Consider the following 25,728-nt stretch of genomic DNA (forward strand, 5'->3'; position numbering starts at 1 on the left):
AAATATATAAAAATCATTCAAATTTGGTAGGTTGGTTAACAACACTCACATTTATAAGGCCCATTTATTTTCATTTTACAAAGACTTTAAATAAACAAATGTGTTATCCATTTTCGTGTGAAGCAGCTAGGTCGGATGTCATCCAAGTTGGAGTTACCGCTACATTTGGGGACCATTTGCTTGAAATTTGGCACAGGAACAGAAGAATGGAGAACAGCCATGCAAGGCTTCGGCCCCTCAGATGCTCCCTTTTGATGCTCAATTTGTGAGGTCAAACACAAAATGATCGTTTCCACCCACACAGCCGGCCGCCGCACCTCTGCACTGCCTTTTTGCCTGCCTGTGAATGTGTCTTTCTGGAGATAAATTAAAGTGTTCGATGCACTAAAAAGATAAACAAACTCACATCCAAAGCCGGATTTAATTAAAACAGAAACGTGCAGTTTATCACACAGTTCAACTCACACCCACCAACAAGAGATCGTTGATGAAGCACAACACACCTTTTTTTCTTCACCTTCTTCATTTCTAAATGTTGCTGGTACCGCATTTACCATTTAGGACTGTCTGCAGAAGTTAAAAATCACTCGGCGTACGATTCAATTTCTAACACCAACATCAAATCGCCGAATGCCCTGACTTGCAATGAAGTGCAGCACCCGGCAAAGGACAAGGTCAATAGTGAAGATGCGGTTTCTTCTTGCTCACCGTGAAGTAAATAGCTCAATAAAACAAGTTTTAAATTAGCCTTGAAATGAGAAGGTTATCTGTAAAATGAATAGCAGGTCGAAACAGCAGCTCGCATTAAGCCGATATTGGAAAAAAAAAAGTCATGTCATGTTATCCTCATTTTCACATTTTATTCAGCTAAATGCTTCTTTGTATTAAGAAACTCAAAAAAACGTTTCAGGTGGTAATCTACTCATTGCTACACTGGATTATTTAATTTAAGTGACACTGCATATTGTACAAATTGGTATTATACCTTCTATTACTTTCAAATACCATCAGCACAACTCCACCTCAACTGCTCAATTGCGAATTCAATGAACGAAGAGATTGATCATTTATTATGCTGTCAATGATTGGGACACATCACAAGCACCAGCACTCCACATCAAACTGTGCACTCAAATCAATTAAACAAAAAGCAATGCATAAAAAAGATTCACTGACTAAGTTCACTTATTCACGGCTGATGCGCTTTCTTCTGCACCAAAGCATTACAGCTTTCCATTTGCAACAAAACAACCTAATTCAAATGTATCTAACCAAACTATTTTCATGGAGTGTTGTTCTAAAAGAAAAGAACACAAATCCAGGCTTTCAGTCTTGAGGTGCGGGACAGCTCCCGCAGAGTAGGGAAATTACTTTTACGACAATTCTCAGACAGTTGTCCAAGAGAGTTAAAAGATTTGTTTTCAAGTTATTTTCAACACTTTAAATTGGTTAAGCCAGGAAAAACAAGGCAAAAACAAAAAGTGCTTACAAAAGACAAGGTAATAGTAAATCCAAGAGCATAAACAAAATGAGTCCAATTACACGAAAACAAAACAAGAGGAAGATCAAAAGACTATAATACTTACAAGTGAGAGACTAAAGAGCAAAAAACGATGAGGTGTAGAAAATGACACTTGAGAATGAGCAGCAAGCAAGATCAATAACCAGAGAGAAACGTGGCACTAAGGAAGTCCTTAAATACATGACTAACGCGATGAACATATTGGCAGCAGTTGTGCACGCTGGAGGGAAAGCCCTCCTCCGCGACCTGCTAGAGACACACAAGAACAGGATCATGACACAAGATGGATTTCAGAAAAAAAATCTCAAATTGACACGCAGGGTTGTCGCAACGATACGATGCAAAGTATTGCTTATGAATGCCAGTTTATTGTAAAGACCTTTGGTCAAGCACAGAAACACAGGATATAATTGACGAAAGAAGGCTATCACCATATTTTCTATAATGTGAGCACTCAGCCCTCCCACAAATTGGCCTATACTTCTCCGCTATGCCTTTTACAAATTACTGTCAACGGGCCTAACCACTTGCGTCAAAGCATGGCATCACATTTGCATAAATGTCACTAAGTAAGCGTTGACAGTGGGCTGTTTTGACATGTTGTTCTGCATGCCCAGAAAGAAATAGGCTTTCGGGTGTTGTGCCATCTTCTGTTAGGGAATCATTTGAAAACGGAACACCAAGTGCTACGAGCATGGTTGTGAAAAATCCCTTCTTAGGCCCTTTTAGTTATAACATTATAAGACTATATCTTATTTCTTAAAGTTGAAAAACATGCCCATTGCTGGAGCAACTTGAAATGATTTGAATGCAAAGACAAAGAAGAATATTCCGTCTTTTTTCAACCACACCGAAATGGAGAGCAAAGAGCTCAGCTAAAACAAGCTAAGATGATTTTTTTTTTTTCTGACATCTTGCATTGTTTTTTGTTTGGTTCCTCGTTCACATTCCTTGCAGCATTTCGAGACATTTATTTATTCATTTATTTTCTTCACCGTGCTTTTCTACCAAAGTGCAGAAAATATTATTATGAAGCCCAAACAAATTTAAAACATTCAGTGACATTTAAAATGATTTAAGGGTCAGGAAAATAAACGTCTTCCTTGCAACATAAATTGATGTTCTTACAGCTTTCTTCACCCATGCGTCTTTATCAAGTGGGAGTCATTCACCCGTACGACCTCATCAACAACATCCGTAAAGAAACTACTGCATGGATATTTTCATTTGCAATTTAATGTTTAGTTGTTATGCGCTCCTTGTTTGTTTCAACCCGCCCATGGCCTTGTATCCTTTACGTGTCCACTCCGAAAATTAAAACCTTCAAGATATGGAAAAGGTGACACAAAAGCATGTGTTGCTGTGTAAAAACAAGAGTGTTTACAAAAGCTTGTCTGTGAGAATTCCTTTTGGAAATTGAAGCTTTAAGAGCAGGTAATTCAATGGTTTGGGAGATGTGTTATGTTGACAGTCTGTTTCTACACCTCCATCCAATTTACTGAACGAGGGCACACGCAAGTTCAACCTGAGTGCTGAAAAGCTTCTGGGAAGGCTATCTTTAACAGCTAATGTCTGTTTTTCAGGACAGCCTTAAATGTAAGTGGAGTTTTGTGAACAGTGCGTTGTTTAGGAAAGATCGCAAGACTAAAATATTTGTCATTCTATGAGCCCAGAGAAGAAGAAAGCACCTGTGTAAAACCGGATCATTTATTTGTATTAGCAAATACATCAAATCCGGATCTTTGACAGAAATAAAGGAAATACCTTTCAAATAGCAGTTTCCAATTCTTCACTGCATATTATTATATTGTAATAGTACAATGGTGCCTTGAGAATTTTGTGACCTGACTTTTTCATTTTTTGCTTTGACTTCTGAGCACAAACTTGAGATATGAGCACTTTATGGTGAGAGCAAAATCCGCTCGACTCACTTAACAAAAAGCAGCATTTTGGCAGATGGTAATATGTTTTTCCAAAGAGGCTTTCATCTATTTAATGCAACTCACAGTTGAAGTTAGTTTCCCAAAGAGAATTGCAAGTTTTGCATTTCAAACAACTAAAGGCCTTAGAAATACCGCCACTAGCATAATTACAACACACAATGGAAAGCGGCGTTATAATCCTTCAAGCAATGGATATTTGAACACAAACGGTGAAGCAACATATGTATACAACATATTCCAGTACTCACAGGCATATAGTCTTTATCCTCTGTGAAAAATAGATTTGATTAATTTTATTGCAGTTTGTTGAGTCACTTTGAAAAATGGTGACTTGTCTTTATTAGTCGGTATGACTGCATTATACTGCACAATGAATTGAATGGAAGCATTATATCATGATGCACATACGGTTTAATTATTTACATTCTAATTCATAATGCTCTTGGGATATGTTTGTATGAAGTACAATATTATAGTCAGCTGTGTTCCTTCTTAAAAAAGACCTTATAAAAATATTCTTGGGTGTTTAGGGGAGGCCACAACAAATTTATGGCATTTCCATTCATTTAAATGGGGGGAAAGTTATTTGCAATATGAGTGTTTGAGTTGCCGGCTTGGTCACGGAACCAACTCAACTTGTCAAGCCATCATCTTACAAGGAAGAAGCAAACCAAAGGTTTCGCTGTATTCAAAGAACAAAGACATAGAATATTAAACTGTTCATCATTAGAACAGGGTTAATGCTGAATGTGTCATTCAATGGCCAAATTTACAAACTGTGACTCTAATTGGGCAGCACGTTAGTCGACTGGTTAGCATTTTTGCCTCACAATGCCGAGGTGCAGGGTTCGATTCTGGCCCCCTGTGTGGAGTTTGCATGTTCTCCCCATGCCTGTGATTTTCTCCCGGGTAGTCCGGTTTCCTCCCACATTCCAAAAACATGCATGGCAGGTTAATGGAACACTTTAAATTGTCCCGAGGTGTGATTGCGAGCGCGGATGGTTGTTCATCTACATGTACCCTGCGATTGCCTGGCAACCAGGTCAGGGTGTACCCCGTGCCCCTCGTGAGGCTAAATGGATTAGAAAATGGATGGGTGGATGACCCTAATCTGTCATATGTTGCTTACCTGATTGAGGATTTCATTTTTATAAAAATATGAGAGCATTTACCTGACAACCGAGCAAAAACCTTTGGATGATAATGCCAATGATCTTTGTTCTCTCATTGCCCTGCAAAAAATGACTACAACTCTGTAATATGCATTCCAGACCAGAAGTGTGTGATGGCTGTGAAGAAAAAAAAGACGAACGTCTGTAGCAATTTTTTGTGGGTCTTTGAATAATCTCTGTTTGTGTGTATGTGAATGAAGGCTTTGGTAAGTAACGCAATATACTGTAATACATTATGAGTCTGATCCTACTAGACTGTCGTGTTCTAATGATTAATAATTGGACTGTGACACATGTCATCGTGTTGTTACAAATGACCGTTTTCACCGTTTAATCGTTTCCAAAAATGTCAACTTTGACACTTGTGGTAATGGCCTCTAAAACAACCCCTGTTCGCATTCAAAGGAACCTACTGGATTGTTATGGTCACCTCAAAAATTGTTAAAAGCCTCAAAAAGCTTCACAAATGCCAAGAAGAAAACTCTGTCTCTCAACATTTAGTTGATAGAGTGATGACTAAAATCCCTTCTGACATCATGTGCTTTTGAAATGACTTCCTGCAATTCTGAATCAAATGAAGTCAAATTGCGTATGCTCTGTAAGAACAAGCATATTAATCATTTGCCGTTGAATAAAAAGTGTATTGTAAGGAAGGCTAAACAATAGAAACCACGCTGGCATGAGAAGTACCAGTCATTACGTAAACCCTTTCATTGTTGTTTGGTATTGAATTGCAGCGTTATTGTCTCACGATTTAAGCTTTTCAAAACCTGACAACTTCAATCGTGTGGGTAATTTGTAGTGTGCCGGCATAGAGTTCAAATCTATTGTGATAAAGCGTATATTCAGCTTTCGAGGCCTTCTTTCCTGCTTTCCAGATCAGCTTATTTGCTATCAGATCTTCCCAATGTTATAATTTTCTGTGATGCCCTTTCGTGTTGGCAAGGAAATGAAAATTCCCTCGAGAGTTTGTTTTCCTCTCCATGAAGCACGTGCTGCTTTTGGATGGATTACAGAGCATGCAACTTGTGTGTTCTGACATTTGAAAAACAATTAGGTCACTTACACCATCAAAGATCCAATTGCAAAGCCGTACACACGCAGAGAGAACCAACAAAACTTCTGGAAAATATTGTGACTGAACAGCTTTCTATCAGACATAACTGTTTGGGCATTAGGCTTTATTAATAGGCTAGCATCATCGGTAATACACACAGTGGATAAAAAAAAAAAAAAAAAAAAAAGTCTCCAAACTCTTGTTCAATTGTCAAGACAAGGTGGAAGGAAGGAAGAACAGTAATTGCAGTCACTGAAAAAATACTTTCAGTCCTCTGTGAGAAAGACTAACAAAAAACTAGTACATTTGAGACATATGTATTTATTTATTGGGGGATATTCAGAGGCACTATAAATGTTGGCAGGTGTGCGCTGATGCTGACATGTTACATGAATTTGCATGTAATCGGCTAATTCCGAACACAGCCACATCACAGATAGAAGATGGTGTGCAAACTTGGAAACATTTTGCAACGTCCTCTCTCAAAATTGTCCTGAATTTGACAGATTATAGGCCACACAAATGGGAGAAACACTGAATTTGAAATGATTTACGTTGGTCTCATTTTCTTCATAGCGCCCCCCAAAAAAAAAAAAAAAAAAAAAAAAAACACGTTGGTCTCATTTTCTTCATAGCGCGCCCAAAAAAAAAAAAAAAAAAAAAAAATTGAACAGCGGTGTGTAAACTTTTTATATGCAATGCATATCTGAAATATAATCATGCTGCAGCTGGTGGATCACTTTAGTCCTGTATGTGATGCATGCAAAACTGGTGGGATTTTGCACCCAGTAGGTCCTTATGGTGGCTATGACTGATCGATGCACTGCAGTATGTGGCCCCAGTGCAAGTGGACTGTCACCACGACAAAAACGAATTGAACGAGTTGAACTTTCCTCAATGAGCTTCTTGGCGTAGGTCACGATGCTCAGTTTTGATTAAGACAGTCAGAGATGTATCGATTACCTCAACCAAGGTGTTTACATTGGCAAGAGTTTGTCTGTTGGCCACTAAATATTCTTCTGTAAATATTCTGTTGCATTTTGGGGGCATTCTTCCCAATGATGACAACTTGGTGAATAGAAGTAATTCTTATCATGAAATAACTACTTCCTGAAAAATACCGTAATATCAAACAAAGTTTGTACGAGTGGACCTAAAAATAATGGATTTGTAGTTATATGTATGTGGCACTGGAGTTTCAATTTCCAAGAGGGGACAGTAAAAGCTAGCAGAGCCGCCATCTCAACGACACTGTGCTTCGAGATTAAATATTCAGGTGATCCGAAGGACAAAGTGGTTAAATCTGTCATTGATAAGTTGTTTTATAGCTGACATCCACGTTTGAGCACACATGGCAGTTTGGAGTTTAAATGTTTGCGATAGACAGTCGTCATCATAAAAATTTCCATTTAGAGATTTTCATTGCGCACATCTTAAAATGTCAAAACAGACATAAAAGGGCCAAAACAAAGAATAAATATCACACCAAAGCCACTTATCAGCCACACTTTTCCTGGTCGGAAGTATTCCACCTTTTATCAAGCCCATTTTAAACAGTGAATCTTTACTGTAGCATTAAAAATGGTTTCAACACGTTACCATCCTATTATCATTTTATTTTACACGTGTGTGTTCATGGTTCATAAAAAAAAAAGGAAAAACCTCACATATTAACAAAAAAAAAAAAAAACACCTCCAAGGTGTAGCCTGCACGCAAGAAATAAGTTGACCCAATTGGAGAGGTTCTAAGAGGCGTTTGAAAATGTCTGATTGGTCGACATTTTTTCCATCAAAATGATCCAAAAATGAGATTCACATGCAATATAATTCGAAGTGTAATAATGGTGCCTTCGAGGTTGTTATAAACTGTTTTCAGTTTTAGATGAGAGGGATCAATTGGCTACATACAAAGAAATCACAACATCGCTTCCCGCAACAATGTACAGAAATTCTGAAACATCTTTTGGACCTGCTTATACAGTGAAACTCCTCTACAACGACATCATGTTTGCAGCAAGAAATTTTTCACAACAGGGGACTTTTCACTGTTGCAAATTTTATCTCAGATGTAAACACGAACACACACAAAAAACGCATATGTGTACTTTTAATTTTATTCCAATTGTGCATAAGTATGAGCATGCACTTATTTGACACTTCATATAGCCCGCGTAGAACGAAAAAAAGGGTAAGAAATTGCGAAATTTACGATCAAGATTTCCTTTCACTTCCATCAATTTCTTGCATAATGTATTTTATTTTGCTTCTTCCATCTTTCATTTTTATTACCTTTATCCTGTCTTCAAGCGATAAAGCTTTTCTTAACTCCTTGGTATGCAAAGGTCCGTTTTGTGGCCATTTTAGCAATGCGACGTTCGTGCTGTGTCTGAAACAAATACTTCGTATACTACTGCGCATGGATAAACCATTGTGGTGGATGCTGTTGCCGTTTCTGAACGAAGCAGTAGAGGTCGCTGTGGCATGCTGAGGTTGGATTTGACTTTTGCGGAAGGCTTGTTTTCGTTGTAGTGAATCTCGTTGCGAGGCAAGAGCAGAGAAAAAGATTTCGTATAACGGAACAGGGGGACTTTTCGTTGTAGGGGGAACAGAAAAGTGGGAATGTCTTTCATGCATGAAAATTTTTTCACACTAAGGAGTATTTTCGCCCATGTAGGTTTCTTTGTAGAGGAGTTTCACTGTATAGTCCACAAGACTCAAGACCACCACCTATAAGACTTGAGTTGAACAGCAGCAAACGTAGACGACACAGCTTTACAAATAAGGACGCTGACTTTGTTGTCAACCGGTTCAGGTTGTCCCCCGCCTACTGCCCGAAGCCAGCTGCGATAGGCTCCAGCACCCCCCGCGACCTTTGTGAGGATAAGCAGATTAGAAATTGGATGAATGGATGGACTATGTTGTCCTTCCGTTTCGCCCTCTAAAAAGGTTATAAAAGCCTCCAGAAATATATACAGTCGATTTTTGTGTGTATTGCACACCTCTCAGTGCTCTCGACTCTTAACCCGGTGGACAATGGAAACACTGATTCGAGCCTTGGACGGGATTGTGTTGGATGACATGTGCGGTCCAACGTAGAATGGCTTCCTGAGCTTTTGTGTCACAAGAATGACTGTTGAGATGTTACTTTAACATTATATGATAAATGAATCACGGTTTGATCATTGATAATGGTGGTTATTCCAGAAGATATTGGCATTTGTGGCTTTGGTTGGTACATGACACCACAACCTCCGTTAAGAGTACAACAAAGCTCGATTATGAAACCATTTTATGCGCCTGGAGTTTACATCATATTTATGTTTCACTTTAACATTATATTGTGTCTAATCCCTTAATTGTTGTTCCATCATGACTGCCAGAAAAGCTGCTCCAATGCTCTCATCAAAAACATGATTCACGACAAAAATAACAGCTGACATGGCATTCATGAGATATTGTTCAGCAAATACAGAGACATGACCCATTTAAAACCAACCATTCCATTGTGTTTCTTCATCCTCCACATATCAGAAAAAAAAAAATGCCGTTTCTAAAGCAGCCAGCACATTGTCATGGAAGGCTCGAAGCTCCTCACAGCTCATTGTACTGGAGTGCTCATCTTTGATTTCAGCTTTGACGGCACACCACTATACAGCCAGACTTTGAAATGAAAGCATTATATTATTGCCCGTCTGTATCCCTTCTCAAATTAGTTCCTTTTTTTTTCCTCCAAACATGAGCCCGGGACAAGACTGGATCCTTAGGTTCTGGCCCTGTAAGATTCCGAAATAATCTGGCTGGAGCTCCTCTTCTCATGATGAAATTCTCAATATTATTAGAATTAACTAATTGTTAGGAGTGAAAGTCAGCACATAATTTACAGCGACAGAAAAGGTGTTTAATTTGATCCCGGTTGACAAAAAAAAAAAAAACTGCCTCATTCTAACGTGCTAAATTTATCCAGTTAAGTTCTTCTGTTGTCTTTATAAAAGTGAAGGAGAAATCAATTCAATTGTTGGACAATATCTCCACTTTAAGACCATCTGGCATTTGTTCAATCTTTTTGAAGGCAAATGCCAATATTTCGACTTCATAACAGTCCTCAAAAATAAAGTACCTTACATTTTAAGCCAGTTACACAACAGTGCTACTAAAATGAAATCAAATACACACCTTGTGCAACTACAATAATATCAGTGACGAAAAAGGTTTATCATCTAGCCTTTTTTTTTTTTTTTTTTTTTGGTAGCTACCACAAAATTTTTCTCACATTTAATTCCATTGAAAAACCTCTTTACTCGGGGGGCAGCCTTGCACTGGAGGTCGATAAATGCCAAAAGTCTACCCAGCATCTTCCAGTACCTGCACAATTAATAGAAGAAGTCAGGGTCAATGTAACATGTGATCGGGAGATGCGTGGGTCTTTCACATCAATAGGTCAAAGTGTCCTTGGGAAAGGCTGCTGGTGATAAAGGTGGCTGGTAGTTTGGATCGACGTCTTCAAGCATCTTTGTCTGAAAGTGACTGTGTGCAAGCAGTGCAACACTCAAAAATCTCACTGTAACTCCACGCTTCACCATTTATCCATTCAACTGATCGTAAGCCATGTTCAATGTTCACTGTATCCAAAGCCCACTGCTCTTCACCCAACTCAAATCCAATCTGCTGGGTCAAAATATTGAGATTAAGATTTATATATATATATAAAAAAAAAATATATATATATATATTAAGATATGTATAATATTAAGATAAAATAATAGATTTATTTATTTGAAAGCTTTTCATCATACTCAAAGACACTTTACAAGAGTTTAAAACAGGATAAAAAATGTACACTTAAAGCCAAGCATACATGATTTACAAAAAACACATTTAGATGAACAAAACAAAGCAAAAATGGGTAAAACAGATTAAAAGGTGTTAAAAGCATTGCGGAACAGGCGGGTTTTAAGAGATGATTTGAAGGACTAGAGGTCAGTACAGTTGCGGATGTGTTGTGCTAGAGCGTTCCAGAGGGTGGGGGCGGCGACACAGAAGACTCGGTCCCCCCAGATTTTGAGCTTGGTCACGGGGATGGCGAGGAGGTTTGTGTTTGAGGAGCGGAGGTTGCGGGAAGGAGTTTATGGGTGAAGAAGGTCAGGGGGGTCGGAGGGGGCCTGATTGTGAAGGGCTTTATAGGTGAGTAGGAGGAGTTTAAACTGAATACGCTGGGGAACGGGGAGCCAGTGGAAGTTTTTAAGGACAGGGGTGATGTGATCACAAGTGTGGGTGTGGGTGAATAGACGGGCGGCGGCATTCTGGATGTACTGTAGTTTATTGATGAGTTTGGAGGTTGTACCGTAGAGGATGCTATTGCAGTAGTCAAGGCGGGAGGTGATGAAGGCGTGGATGAGGGTTTGAGCGGCGTTGAAAGAAAGTGAAGGGCGGAGATGAGAAATGTTTTTGAGGTGGAAGAAAGCAGTTTTGGTGATTTGGGTGATGTGTTGGTCGAAAGAGAGGTTCTTATCAAAAAGGACACCGAAGTTGCGGCAGTGAGAGTAGGGGAACAGGGTGCAGTTGTCGATAGTGAGGTTAAAATTGGAGGCTGTTTGGGTGAGGGACCGAGGACCGATTATTAGCAGTTGAGATTTCGTGCAGTTAAGAGCGAGAAAGTTTGTTTGCATCCAGGATTTGATATCTGAACGACAGTTAGACAGGGTGGAGTGGTTTGTTGCGGTAAATGATTTGGTGGAGATGTACAATTGGACGTCATCAGCGTAGTAGTGGAACTGGAGACCATGATGATGAATGATTTGGCCAAGTAACCAAATCTGCTCAAAATCCACACTCAGTAGCTGGGTTAGGAAAACGGCCCTGCATTTTTTACTGTGTAGGAATCAAGAGCTTTCTCATCAATGATAAATTGATATCTCTTGATTTGTCATTTTACTACACTTATACATTATTGTAAGTGTTTTTGGAAATAACCGCTTGGAAATGACTGAAAATGTGTGGGCTTTTGACTGTCAAGAGACTTTCTGTGCACAATTGAATAATTATGCCATTAGCCACAGTGTTGCAGAGCTATATTCTGCTCTCCGTGGTGCTGATGAAGGTCAAGTTTAAATGGATCCAGCTTTGTTTGACTCCCAGCGACTCACAAAAGATTCACCCCATATTGCTTCTGGCCTACATAGGCACACTCAATCGTGTGGTTTTGCATACCTAAGGGAAGAGCTTTCTGAAAATTAAAGGTTAAAATGAAAGTTCCCATCCCAATCAATGATGTTTAAGTCCACATTTTGGGCTCACGGCTACTGGACATTACAGGACCTTTCGATGGCGTTTTAATGTCCCGCCCCCCTGCGCTCGTTGTGACTGTTATTTTTTTCCTCCCCAGGGAGTGATAACGGTGAATGTGAATCTGTCTATTTGTGTCCTGTGATTGACAAGCGATCATTCAAGGTTGTACACCACCTCTCAGTTATCTGGGAGAGGCTCGAGCTCACCTCTGATAGTAACCCTGATGGATGGATTGTACATTACAAAAAATAAAATAAAATAAAATGAATAATCGAGCCCTTTTTCGCCAAGCAGTCCAGTTTAGCACGGTCTTCTCCTGGTAATCTTGTTCAGACAAAAAAAATAAGAAATCCCCTTCACTATGTATACTTTGTGTATTAAAACTAATTAACTGCTACAGTAACATGGAAGAGCAAATGCAGCTTGAAATGGAAAGCAATACCCAATTAACATTATTGCAATTCATAATACCAGAAAGAGACGTATGCTAGGATTAATGTTTCAAGCCAGATAGTGTAGTGAGCTACGCAAGACAGTGCCAAAAGCACCTCCGTTTATTTTACACTGAAGTGCAATCCGCTCACAGTTTTTCCTCATGGCTCTGAAACTGTAACCATCCTAGTTGCCCAAATCATGACACCACCGTCTCATAAAATAGCGATTTTTTTTTTAATTCATCTTGTTGCAATTGTCCCAAACTGTTTATGAAACAACATGAGCACGTCATCGGGGCTTTCAACATGCTGGTCGTACAATTTGAACTTTTCAAACAACTTTTCTAGTTTTGCACACATAAAATAATTCATTTTCTCGGATGAAAATCATGAAAATGCAGCACATAAAACCCAGGCCGCTGTGATCGTCAGCCAACTGATTCACAACCTTCGACTGATGAATGCATTACGCTTCAACAATTGATCTCTTTCCCTCGGAGTCGAACACTTAAGTGTGACACAAAGCATCTCAAGTCTTGAGATTTTCTTTATAGTGTCTCAAACAACAAGGCATAAGACGGCAGTGAGTCACAAACACTGCAGAACCTCACCCGGGATTTTTCTTGATTCCATCCCTTTTCAACATGCGTTCTTTCAAGTGAAATTAATCAGCCTCTTTATCACTTAGGCAGTGTCATTACCCAGACACAAAGTGCAAAGTGAGCGCACTAATCGCCCAGCAAGAGGGGTCCCTTTTGTCTGGGTAAGCTGCATTTTCTTCCTCAAGATGCTTTGCAACTGGATTTTCAATTGAATTTGTGAAGTGAGCAAAGGCGAACTCGTGAAATAAGCTCACTCACCCCCCTCCTCCTCCTCCACAAAAATTTCTAATCAATTTTGTGGCATTACATACATCTTAAAATTGGTCACGCAATAACATCACATACAGGAGAACCCACCATTGTGCCGGCATTCGGATATAATGTGGAGTTGCCCTAGCGGTGGCGTTGACTTTCCAAATCGTGTCTCTTCATTGTGCATAAGTGTAAGAGTCCAAGCCCACCCAGCATGGAACCATTAAAACAGATGTATTTCTGTGCCTAGAGTCTGTCGATGAGCAGTTATGAGGCCTCCACTATGGCACTAACACTCTCGGTAGAAAAAGCCGGCTCAGTACAACAATTCAATCAAAACAGCAGCGCAAAACATTTCAGAGACTCTCGCATCCCATTGAACATAATAGGAATTAACCAATTAAGTCCTCCTTGACCAGTGCTGCTTTTTATCAGGAATGAGATCAAATGGTTTCATTTAGATGAGGATTCGTTTCAAATGGCCACGAAAAAAGAAAAAAAACCAGCAAATTCTTTACCTGTTTTCCATGTGAACTGATGATCCATATGAAACACAATATCTGTTCGGACATGGATGAGCAAGAGCGACCAGAGGACGAAGAAAGAGAGGTAGTTCCCAGTTCCCCCTGCCCAGGCAATGACCCCAAAGTCATCCTTTAAAGTCATAGTCCAGCCCATTGTTTCCTCTCTTACTCCTGCGGGGAAAGACAGAAAAAGTCATCAGAAACTCACTTTCAAGTACGTAAGGTTCAACAGAAGGATACGCACATTGTAAGGCTTCTTAAAGAGGCTCAGTGTCCCTCATCCTCTCACGCTTTTACATCGTTGATTCATGAATCCTTACATACAGGTTTGACATATTGCCTGCCCTTCCTTTGTTAAAAACTGCCATAAATAATTAGTCAAGGCCTCCCAATGTACGACACAAGTGGAAAGGTGTTGAAGAGACTTAAATCATGGTGCAATAGAAGGGATGCGTGCCTTTTTATTGCGGCTTATTTATTGCTCTCAGCAACTACATGGATTCCAGTCCTAATAGTGTTAAGAGGGATTAGTCCTGGATTCTCAGACCTTTAGTTGTGTTCTACCGACAGATATGACAACAGAATTTAATCCGCATGACCTCAAAAGACTGAAAAAAAAAAAAGTCCCACACTTGAAAAGTGATTATATACCTGTATATTTATATATATATATATATATATATGTGTGTGTGTGTGTGTGTGTGTATTTTTTTTTTAAGTATACAGCTGGGCTTTAGGACTTATTTTTGTTTGGTTGGTTAATTAGCAGGTTTCCACATGGAGCCACATGACTTCTGCAAAATTGTGGAACTGTAGAGGACTGTTGCATTGATGAGTGCAGGGAATGGTACAAAACATCCCCATTGTAGTATGTTTGTATCAGGAAAGGTGCCCCACCAGACCCAGATGTAGCTTCAGTAATTAAAAGCTTACACTGACGGACGAACAGAGAGATAGGTAGAAAGATGGACAACGTATTTTTCACGGAGGATTTTTGTGATCTGTTTAGGATTGATTGGCCTCGATGGAGGTCGATGCTCCTCCAAGTGCCATTCTTGTCCATAGAGATAAATAATCACTACATTAAGTATGTCACTGTTGGTGCAAACCTGCTATGTCCATTTTTTGTCAATTTCATATTTTCCCCAGCCACGCAGAGCTGCAACATAAGCATAAAAGAGCCTCCTGCGGCTCCGGAGCTGCAGGTTGCCGACCCCTGATCTAAAGTGTTGAAAATGGCTTGCTCTCTTTGACGATACAATGCAATGTCTCAGCAAGCATACAGTTGTTTGGGTTTCCTGAAAAATTATGGTTCCGAGATTCTGGCGGATACCGGCACTACTTAATTAAATGGCTGATTGTGTCGGATAGCTTTGTATTCAGCGATGGTAGTTTTAAGTTGAGTTGAGACTGTCCCGATTTGAAGAGCTACATATGGTGTGTCTGAAGAAAACAAAACACAGAAAAAACTCAATGAATATGCGTTTAATTTGACTCAGGTGAAAGTAATTGGATGGTTGTTTAAGTTGTGTTTAATGAGCAGACAGCGAGGGTACAGATGGCTTGTTGGCCAGATGTGAGTTTCCAGATGCCAACTTGACAGACTGTTCAATTTTCCTTTGAATGTGATATGACGTTATGCAGTCAGAGGTATGATTGGCCTTCTATGCCTTCCAAATGGATGTAACCAAAGCATTTGGACGTTTGCATTCATCCTATTTTGCATTCCAAGAGTTCCAAATGAAGTAATTTTGGGAGAGTATTTTCAGAATATTTGTCTGTTTTAGTAGTTGATGCGCTGGTGGCTATGGAATATGTTTTGTTTGTCAATTGTATGGCACCTCCACAACAATATACCAATACAACATAGAAAGCTTCAAAATATCAATTTTCTTTAAGTCTGAGATTTGGAGCATTTATACAGCAAGCTTGGGCTGCAAGCCGTCTGCCTGCCTGTCAGTATCAAGGCGGAATAGAGGCTATCATGAAAATCTGTGAAAAGAAAAGCTCTTAACGGCTAGATATCTGGGTCAATGGAACCGTGCCAAGCACTCAGTAGCTCCAGAAAACCTGGCGTAGGGCAGCATGGCTCAGATGCTGCAGTGCCTCCTGTTCGATACTCCGTGATGTGATGGAATGCAATCTGCCCGCCTGTCTCCTGCGGTGCTTGTTTGTGGCTCACAAGCTGGATTTGGCGTACACATCTTGGATCTATCATAAGAGGACAGATGAGCTTTGCTCAACCGAATCCTCCGTCACAGGTGGTCTCGGTAATGGATGTTTGATTCCATCTATTAAAATGAATGGGAATGGCTAATTTGATAAGGAAGGATTCTGAGCAATCACCAACCTGTAAATTATCCAAAGGGATCATTCTGTGTGATGTGACAATAAATCTTTTGGGGGTTGTTTGGAGATATTCTTTTCTCCAATTCAGTCACAATTAAGACACTATTTATTTCATTTGGGGTCCTTCATAATTTGAAGGAATGATCCGATTTGAATGAGCCGAGCATTGAGAAAAAAAGAGGAAGATGGATCGATACCGATACCGACGGATACCCTCGTTGATTCAGTGTTGCACTAGTTAAATTGACTTGCCGAACGTATAAACTTTATATCTCCATTGTAGTACCGACTCAATGGTACCCCCCCATATAAAACAATAAATAGCTAAACACAATAGGAGGCACAACAGAGCGATGGCTGAAGGAGCGATTCCTTCATCTTTAAAAACAACACTACTTGGGGTGACATTTCCGCTTCGAAAAGTACCAGCTCCAGGCTATAGACTGTACTTATTTAAGAAAAAAACAACAAAAAAAAAAAAAAAACATGCTAACACAATTTCGAGTTGATTCCTATCTGCACAAGTTTGTCTTTAAAAAAAGAACAGAGTATGTGGCTTTAAGAGTCCCACATTTTAATCATGTTTTAAAATTGTATGTTATTTTGATCGGAAATGGCTTTCATAAAGGAGGCTGCCATGCTGCTGCCTTGCAGTAAATTGACGACCCCTCAACCACCTGAGCAAAGCCCACCTGTTGTGGGCTGAACAGGTTGAAACACTTTTTATTTTGCCTGTACAATTGAAAATGCTGTTCTACGCCATGCTGGAAGTCATTAAATCTTCCACAGCAGCTGAAAATGGAATACTCCTCAGATGAAGAAAGGAGCCAAAGTAAAGCAAAAAACATTACATTTGATGGGTTTTTTTTCCTTTTAAAATGCAGACACTAATAATCATTCGGACGTGTTTGGGTGATTCAAGTCAAACCAATTTTGTCCAAAAAGTTACTTTGCTTGGATTAAAGCTGTTATAAGAAAATTCCTTTGCAAACATCAGTTGTTTGGAAACTATTTTGATTAGTTTGTTTCAAAGGCAGTTTCAGATGGCAGACTGAGCTACTGGGATTGTGCTTTTGGAAGCAATGATCTTTCCCCTCAAATTATCCTGATCTGCTTGCTTTTCTATTACTGTGTTTTGTTGTCTCGAGTCAAGAGACAACAAAAGAATATGGAGATAGTTGTTACTGAGCAAGAAGGAATCAACAACACTTTAAAGTCTGGCAAAGTGTTATAATCAAAAAAAGACTGAAAACAGCCAAACAAGCACAAGCGTGCATTGTCATCTTTTTTTTCCTATAACACTCTTTCGATTTCAGTAAATACTTGATTATGAAGCTTCAAAATGTGGCACAATGCCCGGATGAAAAAAAAAAAAAAAAACTTCAATTGATTGAGGTTCAAGTGGCCCAATTTGGTTCTGAGGCATGAAAAAAAAAACTGATAATAATTTGATGTTTTCAAATTTGAATAAGGTTATGTGGAGGAAAATGCAATCTAAAACGATTTTCTATTAGTTTCCTGTATACGCACACACTTCCAACCAAAGAGCAAAATCGCTCAGAGGAGCGAGCACAGTCCATTAAATGAGAAAAACGGCCAGTGTATACCTGCCTGGAGACCAAAGTAATCGGTGTGTAACGGTTTGGATACTGTTTGTTCACCTCCCTGTTGTCCCTGCTCGACATCACTATTAATTGTGCAAGTGCGTTCAGCATTCAGTAAATGTAATCACAGTAATATCGGCTTTGGGTCACGATGTGACCTCTAAATAGTCAAATAAATAACTGACGCAGGCAAGAATTTAAATTGATCAGAAGACGACTTACAAGATGACTGCAGCCTAAGAAGCACTTTTTTTTAAATGCACAATTTCAACATTGCAATTTAAAGATTTGCAAATAATCATCGCACCTGATCAAAATGTTTGCCAGTCATCCCTTTGCGCAATGTTGTTGGTTCAGGCAGAGTCCAGCCCTTCTGGGGCTTTACTGGCAAGGGAGAGGAGGCCTCCAAAGATGTTCAGTCTGACAGGCGGGGGAAATGAGATGTATCAGGTCCTCCACCTCAAGCAACATGCAGTGGATTAATCCTGTGTGAGTCAATGTGTCGAGGGCTGGGACGGTGTCACACCTCCAGCTGCACTTCGTACTATTAAGCCCCTGGCGTAGGATCTGTCGAGTACCCAGCTGCTGATGTTCCTGCCGAGATGGGCACTGCAGTCAGCAAAGAGACGGCGGGGTCTGATGGTTGGGAAGACACAGAGCGCGCAGATAGATAAGCATCGGAAATAACGGCGGAGTGAAAATTCAGTTCACACCACAACACGTTTTTGGGATGTGATACACTGATGAGAGCTTTTAGGCAAATGTGCGAAAACTGAACAAAGCACACAGTGATTTAAAATAATTTATGTTGATATCTTGCTATTTATCTTGCAATAGAAATTTTAACAGTTCTATTCATGACACACTTATTTGAAGCAGAAGTAAAGAAGATTTTTTTTTTCCCTACCCTGTACCCACGTATGATCAAAAGATTTTTTTTTCCCTACCCTGTACCCACGTATGATCAAAGGTGAGTACTTACAAACTCGATTTACGCCATTATAATGAAGTAAATTTGGGAATAAATTGTACTTGTCAGACTAGTCTGTTACATTGCGCCACATTCCACTCGCTACTTATTTTTTTATGCACACAGGTAACTTGCGCAATCTATTTTGGTTCACCAGAGAGATTTGTGTCTCAAATGACTGCATCATCAATGCAAAGTAGTCACGATCAACGTTCAAGCCTATTAGACTTGTCAAATGGAGTGAGGAAGTTCCTGTCGTGTGTGTGCAGTGTTTTTTAAAGGGATTAATTGATCTAAAGCATGGCAGAAATAAGGGAGGAAAATACGGTGTGCGACGTGCTGTCAGAAAAGGCACAGCACCCCTGGACTCACATTTAATCTGTTTACCTTACACCCTGTGAAAAAAAAAAAAAAAAAAGCGATGGCGTGCTAAAATGCTTTGCTGCATTTATCTATGTAACCTTTGCCTGCTGAAGCTCATGTATTGTTTCACCAGGATAAATAAACATAATTACATTTCAGACCAATTCTTGCATTTGCCTTATTTTTTTGTTGTTTTATAAATAAATTAGATGTTGGCCTACTTTACATTCAGGCTTTCATTTGAAAAAAAAATCAGGAGTTAGTCATGAGTTGCTCTGTATTAAATTGATGTTTTGTTTTGGGTTTTTTTTGGGGCGGGGGGGGTTGCAAGTAGTTTTTATCACTTCAGTAATTATTTAATGGAGTACTTTTTACTTTCACTTGAGTCATATTCTGAAGTAAGAGAGCTCCTATTTAAGTATATATTTTCAAAAACTCTACGCACCTATGCTGATAGTTTGAATATATGTACATTTGACCAGCAGTTTGGTCAATCTAAAATGACTACAGTGTCTTCCTTATGTTAAAACAAGAGAAGTTAAAGAAGCCAAGACACTATAGTGCTAAATATGTGTGGGTGTTATGACCTTTAAAATCATGTATGGAAATGAACTTTGTAAATAATAATAAATAAAATCAACTCATTATTTTAGGGACAGCACAGTGACATAGTGGTTAGCAAGTCTGCATCACAACTGAGAGGTTCCTTATTGGAATCTCTGCTCAAGTGTTCCTGTGTCTCACATTCCAAAATGATTTATGTTACGACTAAATCATCCAGAGGTGTGAATGTGAGCGCAGATGTTTGTTTGTCTACATTCACCCTGTGACTGAATCCAGCTCTATACACTTGTGGAGCTCCACTCAGAATCAGACTCCAATCAGGCCAAATCAACACAGTGTATGCCCAATCTATGTCAACGTTTGACAGTGACATCAAAGACACGTATGCAGTCTTCCAGCTCATCCGCAGGAAACTGAATCTATCAACATCTACTGCCTTTGTTTCCCATCCAGTCTCATTAGCTTCCCTTAAGGCTCTGCTCACAAGTTTCACTCTTTCGTTGACCTTCCTGGCCATGCTCCTGAAAGCCTCAAGATCCCAGTCACCTCGATTTTATTTCCCTTGGTTTTTAGATGCTTTAGTTTGCTGTTCAATCCGGCATTCAATAAGCTCGCCTTTGTAGGCACACCTCTCGTCTGACAACACAGTAAATAAACCCCAAAGGCCACAAAGGGGCTTCTGAGCCACATTAATTAGACATGTAAACTTTAAACAGTAAACAGCTTTTATTAACGCTCCAAAAGTCTAGTCTAGACCGGATTATTGGTATTGCTTAGCACTGCTGTCTCACGTCAACAAAATTTGGGTTGCAATCTGCATAGGAATCCTCATTGGTTTGGGATTTTTTAAGTTTGCAGCGCAGTGCATTTTGCACATTGTGGGAGGAGCATGTGCAAATACAATAATTTAATCTTCACCTACAATTCCCTAATAAAGTGGCCTTACGGATTCAAACAGCTTGGCCATCCCAGGCGAACTCGGCGCTTGTCTGAAGCTATCTACTTTAACCACACAAGGAAAGGGTGGGGAAAACGGTAATCTTGTGCTGATGAAGTTTGTGGGGAAACTTTCACAACTTAATTCTTGTCCATATCAACTGTTTAGCTTTGTTGCCTTTTTTGTATCCGTTACCAATAGACTGCTATTTGGGACCTTATGCCGCTTTTTCATTCAGGTTCCAAAGCTGGTTTAATCCCGCAACAGACAGCTGCTGCAAATACATAAAAATGCAATATATACAGAACACATATATTGAAAGGTTGCAGCGCAGTGCATTTTGCACATTGTTGGAGAAGCATGTGCAAATACAATAATTTAATCTTCGCCTACAATTCCCTAATAAAGTGGCCTTACGGATTCAAACAGCTTGGCCATCCCAGGCGAACTCGGCGCTTGTCTGAAGCTATCTACTTTAACCACACAAGGAAAGGGTGGGGAAAACGACAATCTTGTGCTGATGAAGTTTGTGGGGAAACTTTCACAACTTAATTCTTGTCCATATCAACTGTTTAGCTTTGCTGCCTCTTTTGTATCCGTTACCAATAGCCTGCTATTTGGGACCTTATACCGCTTTTTCATTACAGGTTCCAAAGCTGGTTTAAGCCCGCAACAGACAGCTGCTGCAAAGACATAAAAATGCAATATATACAGAACACATATATTGAGTTTTACAACAATACGTAACCATATTTACAATTTCATACGCACCAATGGATGAAATAGATGAAATAGTGACACTTGTGGTAAAACATTTTAGGCAGCCACTCTAAGTTCCTGCCACTGGCAGCTCATCCTCGTCACCTCCAGCATCCGAAGCCTTCCTTTTGAAGACCTGGAGACCTCTCATTCAAGTGATTGGTCCCAGTGAGCGGTAGGCGCAGCCCGCTAAAATTCTTTATCACAAGCTTCACTATTTCATCCATTGGTACCTATGAAATAATTAAAAAAAAAAGGCCTACACAGGGAGAGCCAGGCTGTTTCGGGGTAAAACCAATACAATAGAAAAGTGGCTTTAATAAACCAAGCCCCAAATGTTCTAAAAGCAGACTTGTGATTTCAAAGGTGAACGCACACCCCATTCCAAGTGAGTTCTAATCAATACAAAACAACCTCAACCTTGTATCACTTTGAAAGTGACTCACTGCAGCAGAACGCCAACTATTATTTCTGGCTGAGTGAGTATACTGTACATCGCTCACGTGGGATCAGGACATCCCACTTGGAACTTATATGACAATATATGCTATATTCCATACATCCAGTATAATGGAATGTTGTCAGTGGCAAAGCATATACTGCACAAGAAGAGTTAAGGTTTAAAAAAAAAAAAACAATTGCAATCAAGTTTATTCAAATCTATTATTCCGAACCATTGGTTTGATAATGTTTCCCATGATATGTATCTATCCGTAGCAAGTTGTTTTTACTTGCACTTTTATTTCAGCCTGTGTTTTAACCATCTCATCGGTTAACTGCAAGGAAACGTCTCTCGTTTTTAAACCATGGGCAGTTGGAAAAGTTAGTGATTTTTTGGGGGCCTTTTAAAGATGATGTTGAAGTGCTCAATTGATATGGTGTTGTAATTACAGGTCATTCAACTCCTCGACCCCCAGGAGATTATTTTACCCCTCAATTGTTGAGCACGGACATTCACCACTTGCGTCCATGAAACTATGATTTTGGAGAACTTTCATAATTTTTGGTGGCATCTGAAGTCGAGGCATATCTCTGCACTGCCAGCAAACAGGCGAACATACTAGGCAACTGCTCTTGAAGCAAAGGGTTGTGAACTCAATCAGCCACTTGTTTATCCTTGTGGCATGGAAGTACTTTGGTCCGTTCAGATTGCCTCCCTTTGCAGTCGTGTGGCTCGAGAGGCAGCCGGAGGGGTCAAAGCATTGATAACAGCAGGAGCGAATTTTTTACTTAGCTCTGACCTCGCGACCTCCAGCCTGGTACCACTATATGACCGAATAATATCACTTCCCAAGCTTTGTGCATGCACTGCTCACAATTTTGTTTTCTTCAAGCTACATTGAGAGTATCTCATTGACAGAAAATCGCAGACAATAACACAACCTTCCAGAACTCACCGTCTTCCAAAAAAAAAATCACCAGAGAGCGATTACAATGATTGCGCTAAAAAAAAAAAAAAGATGCATGATTACTCAGAAGTCTGATAAAGTGACTTTGCTTGATTAAACATAATTACATTAAAAAATCCCCAAAGTTTGTTGCAGTCACTACTTTCAAGCGTTCCTCAGTCCAGCACTGCAAGACATTTATTTTGTAAAATACGGTCCCAAGTGACGACTGATGTGCCAGACTACAGCTATTAAGTTTCTTGTTGTCTCTCTTTATTTTTAGATTGACTTGAATTGGAATCTCATTTGATGAGAAGGCAGGGAAGGACATCTTCAGAGAATTGCTGAATTGCATTGATTAATTATGAAGTGTGCTGAGACTGACTTCATTTGAAAAAGGCAAATGTGTTTCTTGGCAAGAAAGTCTTAATTAAATTACAGAAATACAATTAGATACAAGTGGGATTTTTTTTCGTTCAGCAAAGTCTAAACTAAAATGTTCAACCAAGGCCCAAAGGTCAACAGTTTTACAAAAAAAAAAAGAAAAACGCCTCTTCATTCTCCCAAAAGGACAAATAAGAGACATGTATCAACAATTATCATACTCAACTAATCTTTGTTCTTCATATATTTGTGCAATTTTTTCTCACTATCCTGCTTCACGGAAAACCAGTAGCTCGTTAAAAATAATTAAAAATAATAATAATTATAACGAGGAGTCATTGTAGTATTGTATTAAGATGATCAATATAAGTGGACACTTGTCTCACACAATAAATATCTCTTTATGGAGACATGGAAATGGGTCGCTCTGAAAATGTAAAATTGACGCAGAGCAAAAACAAACACAAAGGCTGCGAAACGATCGGCTCCATTGGTGTAAACACGTCAGATAAGAAGAAGATAAGCCGCAGGGGAAAAAATATAAACGATGCTGGGGTTGCTGGAGGTGAAAGGACACCTCTTATCCGTCTTTTCCGGAATGCTAATCGCTTGTGATTCAGGAAATTAATCATCAGAGGAAATGGAGGTAGGAGGGTGACGAACATGGAGCCCCGATGAAAAGTTATGGCAGGATGTGAGAAATACCGCAAAATGGATTTGAAGCACAAACAGACAAAAGCAAACGTCTCTGAAACGATTCCACAAAAGGACAAATGAGAGGGATAGAGTACCTGAAAAAGAAACAAACCATTCCCGGATAATCGGATTTGTTGTGTGTGGTGGTTCCGCCTGCCTGGCCTCGACAACACCACCCCCCCCACGCCCCCACCCACCTCCCTTAATTTAAAAAAAAAAAAAAAAAGGACTATAATTAATGCAGAACTGGCTATAATCCTGGTCACGCCATCCCTTTTTCAATTGAAAGCAACGTCTTGTGGGACTGGGATATGCAGGTGAGCGTATCTGAGTCCTGACTACGGAGGACCAGAGGGAATTGTTGCACTGCGAGGGAGCCATCACTGTGAACAAGGGGGTGGTGTGACGGCGTCAGGATTAATTTTGAGAGAGTCGGGAAGCTGAGGCAGGCTGATAACATGGGTCAGTAGCTGCACAGACACCTGGACTCCGTATGCTCCTCTAGAAAACAGCTTTGATGTACTGAGAGGGATGTGTATTTATAGTGTGTGGTCCCAAGAATTCCGGCGACATGTGTCAGAGGAAGATCAGTTAATTGATGATAGACAAAACAAGGCAGGTGAACAGAAGATCAATGAAAAAGAGGAGTGGAAATGTGAGCCTGGCTTTTACGATAAGCAATGAACATCTGTTCCGGAAAAATAATCCTGTGCTCCTGGACCCTTCATTGTCTGTATGCATGAATGCAAGTGTGAATGGTTGAGTCCCTGTAGGGACTCTGTATTCGTAGGCTGCACTCAAGCGTAAAAGTTAGCATATCCTAATTTTAATGCAGATGCAAGTCTTGATGGGTCCGGTCAGTGACCCAGTCTTGGGTAGGCTCCACCTTGAAACAATTCTTCACAAAACAAGTTGAATAGATGATGGGCTTATAATGATGGAAATTCACTTGTTTTTTTTCTTTTGGAAAAAACCCCCGCAATACACTCTTGGAAAAATATCCATCCATCCATCCATTTTAGAATCTACTTTTAACTAATGAGGGTCACTCGGTGTGCTGGAGTCTATCCCAGCTGTCTTCAGGCAGTAGGCGGGGTACACCCTGAACTGGTTGCAAGGCAATCGCAGGGCACACATAGACGAACAACCATACGCGCTCACAATCCCACGTAGGGACAATTTTGAGTGTTCCATTAACCTGCTATGCATGTTTTTGGAATGTGGGAGGAAAACTGGAGTACCCGGAGAAAAGCCACACTGGCACGGGGAGAACATGCAAACTCCACACACGAAGGTCGGAATCGAACCCTACACCTCTGCACTGTGACGGTGCCGTCTTCGATCTTTTTTTTTTTTTTTTTTTTTTTTTTTTTTTTTTTACAATTACGTTTTTACACTTGAAGCTTTACATTTATTTATCCGGACTAGATTGTGGTGTAGTGGTTGTATGGGATGATTCACCATTTAGTATGCTGTTCACAATTGTCCTCTGTTAGACTAGCACTGAGTGAACGTATTTGGTAGAAATTACAGTGCTCGAAGTTGCTTCAATTTTTGTGAACGTGGATGTCAAAATATGAACCGTTCCAAAATAATGAAACAACACAGAACTCTTACTAAAAGCAGAAAACAACCAATAGTATGTTGGCCCCTAAACAATGATTCATCTGGAGAGATGGTGTGAGAAAGTAATTTCTGGGAGTTCGTAAGGGCTACAAAAGCACCACAGCAAATTCAATTCTCGACAAATACCAATATTTTCCAATCCAGATGTAACAAATCATGACCGGAATAACGGTGGTGATGATCCAGTTTTGAGACATCGTACTGTACTGAATGTACAATATGGTATGCTGAAAAACGAGAGAGAACAAACAAAAAAGAGTGAAGTCTCAAGTTTGGCCATTTGTTTTCCATCAAGTC

At 39.8% G+C, this 25,728-nt stretch overlaps 1 protein-coding gene across 6 annotated transcripts in view; it reads right to left on the bottom strand.

Moving 5' to 3' along the window:
• thsd7ba (thrombospondin, type I, domain containing 7Ba) overlaps positions 1-25,728 on the bottom strand; it is a 168,248-nt gene that overhangs the window by 108,336 nt on the left and 34,184 nt on the right. For 5 of the 6 annotated variants that reach the window (XM_019882540.1, XM_019882543.1, XM_019882542.1 and 2 more), the window contains 2 exons: positions 18,052-18,380; positions 13,786-13,962 (listed from right to left, as the gene is read on the bottom strand). In XM_019882540.1, the coding sequence (XP_019738099.1) occupies positions 13,786-13,945 (160 nt within the window). In that variant the 5' untranslated portion in view covers positions 13,946-13,962; positions 18,052-18,380. The remainder of the gene's footprint in view (positions 1-13,785; positions 13,963-18,051; positions 18,381-25,728) is intronic. The other variant, XM_019882541.1, reaches the window with a different exon arrangement.

This window comes from Hippocampus comes, unplaced genomic scaffold (assembly GCF_001891065.2).
Source record: "Hippocampus comes isolate QL1 unplaced genomic scaffold, H_comes_QL1_v1.1 scaffold111, whole genome shotgun sequence".
Taxonomy (NCBI): Eukaryota; Metazoa; Chordata; class Actinopteri; order Syngnathiformes; family Syngnathidae; genus Hippocampus; species Hippocampus comes.